We start from the raw sequence: 2,463 nt of genomic DNA, 5'->3' as shown, positions 1-2,463 counted from the left end.
CAGAAGAGGGCATCAGATCCCATTACAGATGGTTGTGAGCCACCATGTGGTTGCTGGGAATTGAACCACTTGATTCTTAAGGAAAGGCTTATACTCTGTAGCCCAGACTGGGCCTTGATGCAGATCTTCCTGGCTCAGCCTCCTGAGTGCTGGGATTACATATTAGGATACCACTCCTGCCTTTGGTTTACTTTTCAGTTTCTCCCTTACTTCATTATAATTACTAATAGAAGTTGTCTAACTAACCCCAGGGAAGATAGTCGTTCCTAGCTTGTCACTGGGTCACAGCTAGTAAAGAATAAATACTCTAATCTGTGCCTGCCCTACCTCAGGCCCAGCTGCTGGCCTTCACAATTGGTTATTTTCATGGAGTGACTCATACATTTTGCAGTCTGTGTAATACAGATAGAGATGAATTTTCAAACAAGCAAATCGACTTGAATAATCTCAATTTAATTTATAAAGCATGTTCCTATGAACAGAAAAACTATTTACATCACCCAAGTGTAGGACACCTATCACAAGCAACTATAGGAATTGACAGACATCCAGAATTTTATCTAGAAAATTAAAATGTTCATTTGTTTGATATGTAAGATTAATTTCAGAAAGCCTTTTTAAACGTATTTATTTAAAGCTGAGAATGGTAGCTCATACCTGTAGCTCTATCTGGCGCTTGGAAGACTCATGCAAGAAGTCCGGCATGCTTTTGTGGTGAGCCTGGAGTATGCAGTGAGTTTCTGGGCTACATTGAGAGCCCCTGTATAAAAGTTTAAAAATTAAGAGGACAAAATGTTTAGCTGTATTTGAAATTCTGCTTATAAATGTATATGTATAGTTTTTCCTTCATCCACACAAATGTATGCCTCTGCTGTTAAACTGCAGGCCCATGAACACATTGACTCTAACAGGCCAGTTCAGCTTTGCTGAAGTTCACTCCTGGGTCGTGTTCTGCCTGCCTGAAGTTCCTGAAAAACCTCCAGCAGGGGAATGTGCAACATTTTACTTTCAGAATACCTTTCTGGATACACAACTCGAGTGCATATACAGGTAAATCAGATTATTTGTTAAATCATCATATAAAAATCTACCTATGTTTTAATTTGTCTTAAGACAGGAATAATTTCAAAATAATGTAATTGAAAATCTATAATGTTCAACAGAAGCTATTAAATAGAATTAATGAGTATAAAAATGTTATTAGTAAAGATGAATATGTAAAGATTATTTTTCCAATACAGTCTGTATAAAATCTGTGGTAATATTTGAATTATAGATATAATTTCCTACAATTTTTAGATAAAATGTTCTAAAGATGTCTGTTGAACCAATTAAATCTATGGGGTCATTAAAGATATCTCTAATTTTTGCCCTGATGGTCTATTAATCAATAAGAATCGGGTATTGAGCTGGGTGGTGGTGGCACACGCCTTTAATCCTAGCACTTGGGAGGCAGAGGCAGGTGGATTTCTGAGTTTGAGGCCAGCCTGGTCTTCAAAGTGAGTTCCAGGCCAGGGCTATACAGAGAAACCCTGTCTCAAAAAACAAAAACAAAAACAAAAACAACCAAAAAAAAAGGGGGGGTATTGAAGTCTCTTGCTAGTCTTGTATGGGGGCTAACCTGTGATTTTATTCTATTAATATTTGTTTTATGAGATAGAGTGGACCCATGTTTAGTTCATGTATGTTTACAATTATATTGTCCTCTTGACAGATTGTTTCTTTAATCAATATGAAGTTAGGTATTTTATCTTCTCTGACTAGTTGTGGTTTAAAGTCTATTTTGTCAGATTTCAGAACAGTGACATCTGCTTATTACCTCATTTGCTTGGGATACATTTTTCCTTCCTTTTACCCCATAGTATCCTCTGTTTCTGATGGTGACATGACACATGGGCTTTAGAGACAGCAGGTAGATAGTTCCTGAACTTCAGTCCACTCTGTTAGTCTCTAACTGGTGACTGGGAAATTAAGAGCATTAATATTCAGATTTATAACTGAAAGCTATGTGTGATTGCCTGCCCTTTTGCTGATTTTGTAGTATTTTAGTGTTTTCTTTTTCTCTCCTGGTTAACTATTATTACTCAAAAGTGGTTAATCCTTCCCCTGGGGACCCATATATGTGTTGTCTTTTTCTTCAGTTGGAGAATTCAGCCAAGTACCTTCTGTGAGTTGGCTTAATGGTCATGAATTGTTTTTACTATGAAAAAAATCCTTGCCCCTTCAATTATGATTGAAGATGGCTTTGCTGGGAGCTGTAGTCTGGGATAGCAATTATTCTTTTCAAAACTTGAAAATTCTAAGTTTTCTAGCTTTTTAAAGTTTTCCTTGAGAAATCTGCTGTTATTGATCAGCCTACCTTTATATGTGATTTGATGATTTTTCTCTTGCTTCTTTCAATGAATTTTCTTTGTTAGTGGTTTAACTATAATGACAAAGGTTTTTTTTTTTGTTTTTTTTTTT

The 2,463-nt window shown here is 36.1% G+C and overlaps 1 protein-coding gene across 2 annotated transcripts in view; it reads left to right on the top strand.

Annotated features, from left to right (window-relative positions):
• Positions 1-2,463, top strand: part of Bbs7 (Bardet-Biedl syndrome 7) — a 50,464-nt gene that overhangs the window by 43,443 nt on the left and 4,558 nt on the right. For both annotated transcript variants that reach the window (XM_031376633.1, XM_031376632.1), the window contains one exon: positions 886-1,050. In XM_031376633.1, coding sequence (XP_031232493.1) covers positions 886-1,050 — 165 coding nt within the window. The remainder of the gene's footprint in view (positions 1-885; positions 1,051-2,463) is intronic.

Source organism: Mastomys coucha, unplaced genomic scaffold (genome assembly GCF_008632895.1).
Source record: "Mastomys coucha isolate ucsf_1 unplaced genomic scaffold, UCSF_Mcou_1 pScaffold17, whole genome shotgun sequence".
Lineage (NCBI taxonomy): Eukaryota > Metazoa > Chordata > Mammalia > Rodentia > Muridae > Mastomys > Mastomys coucha.
Note: the sequence above shows the minus strand (reverse complement) of the source record. Positions and strands in the feature narration are given on the sequence as shown.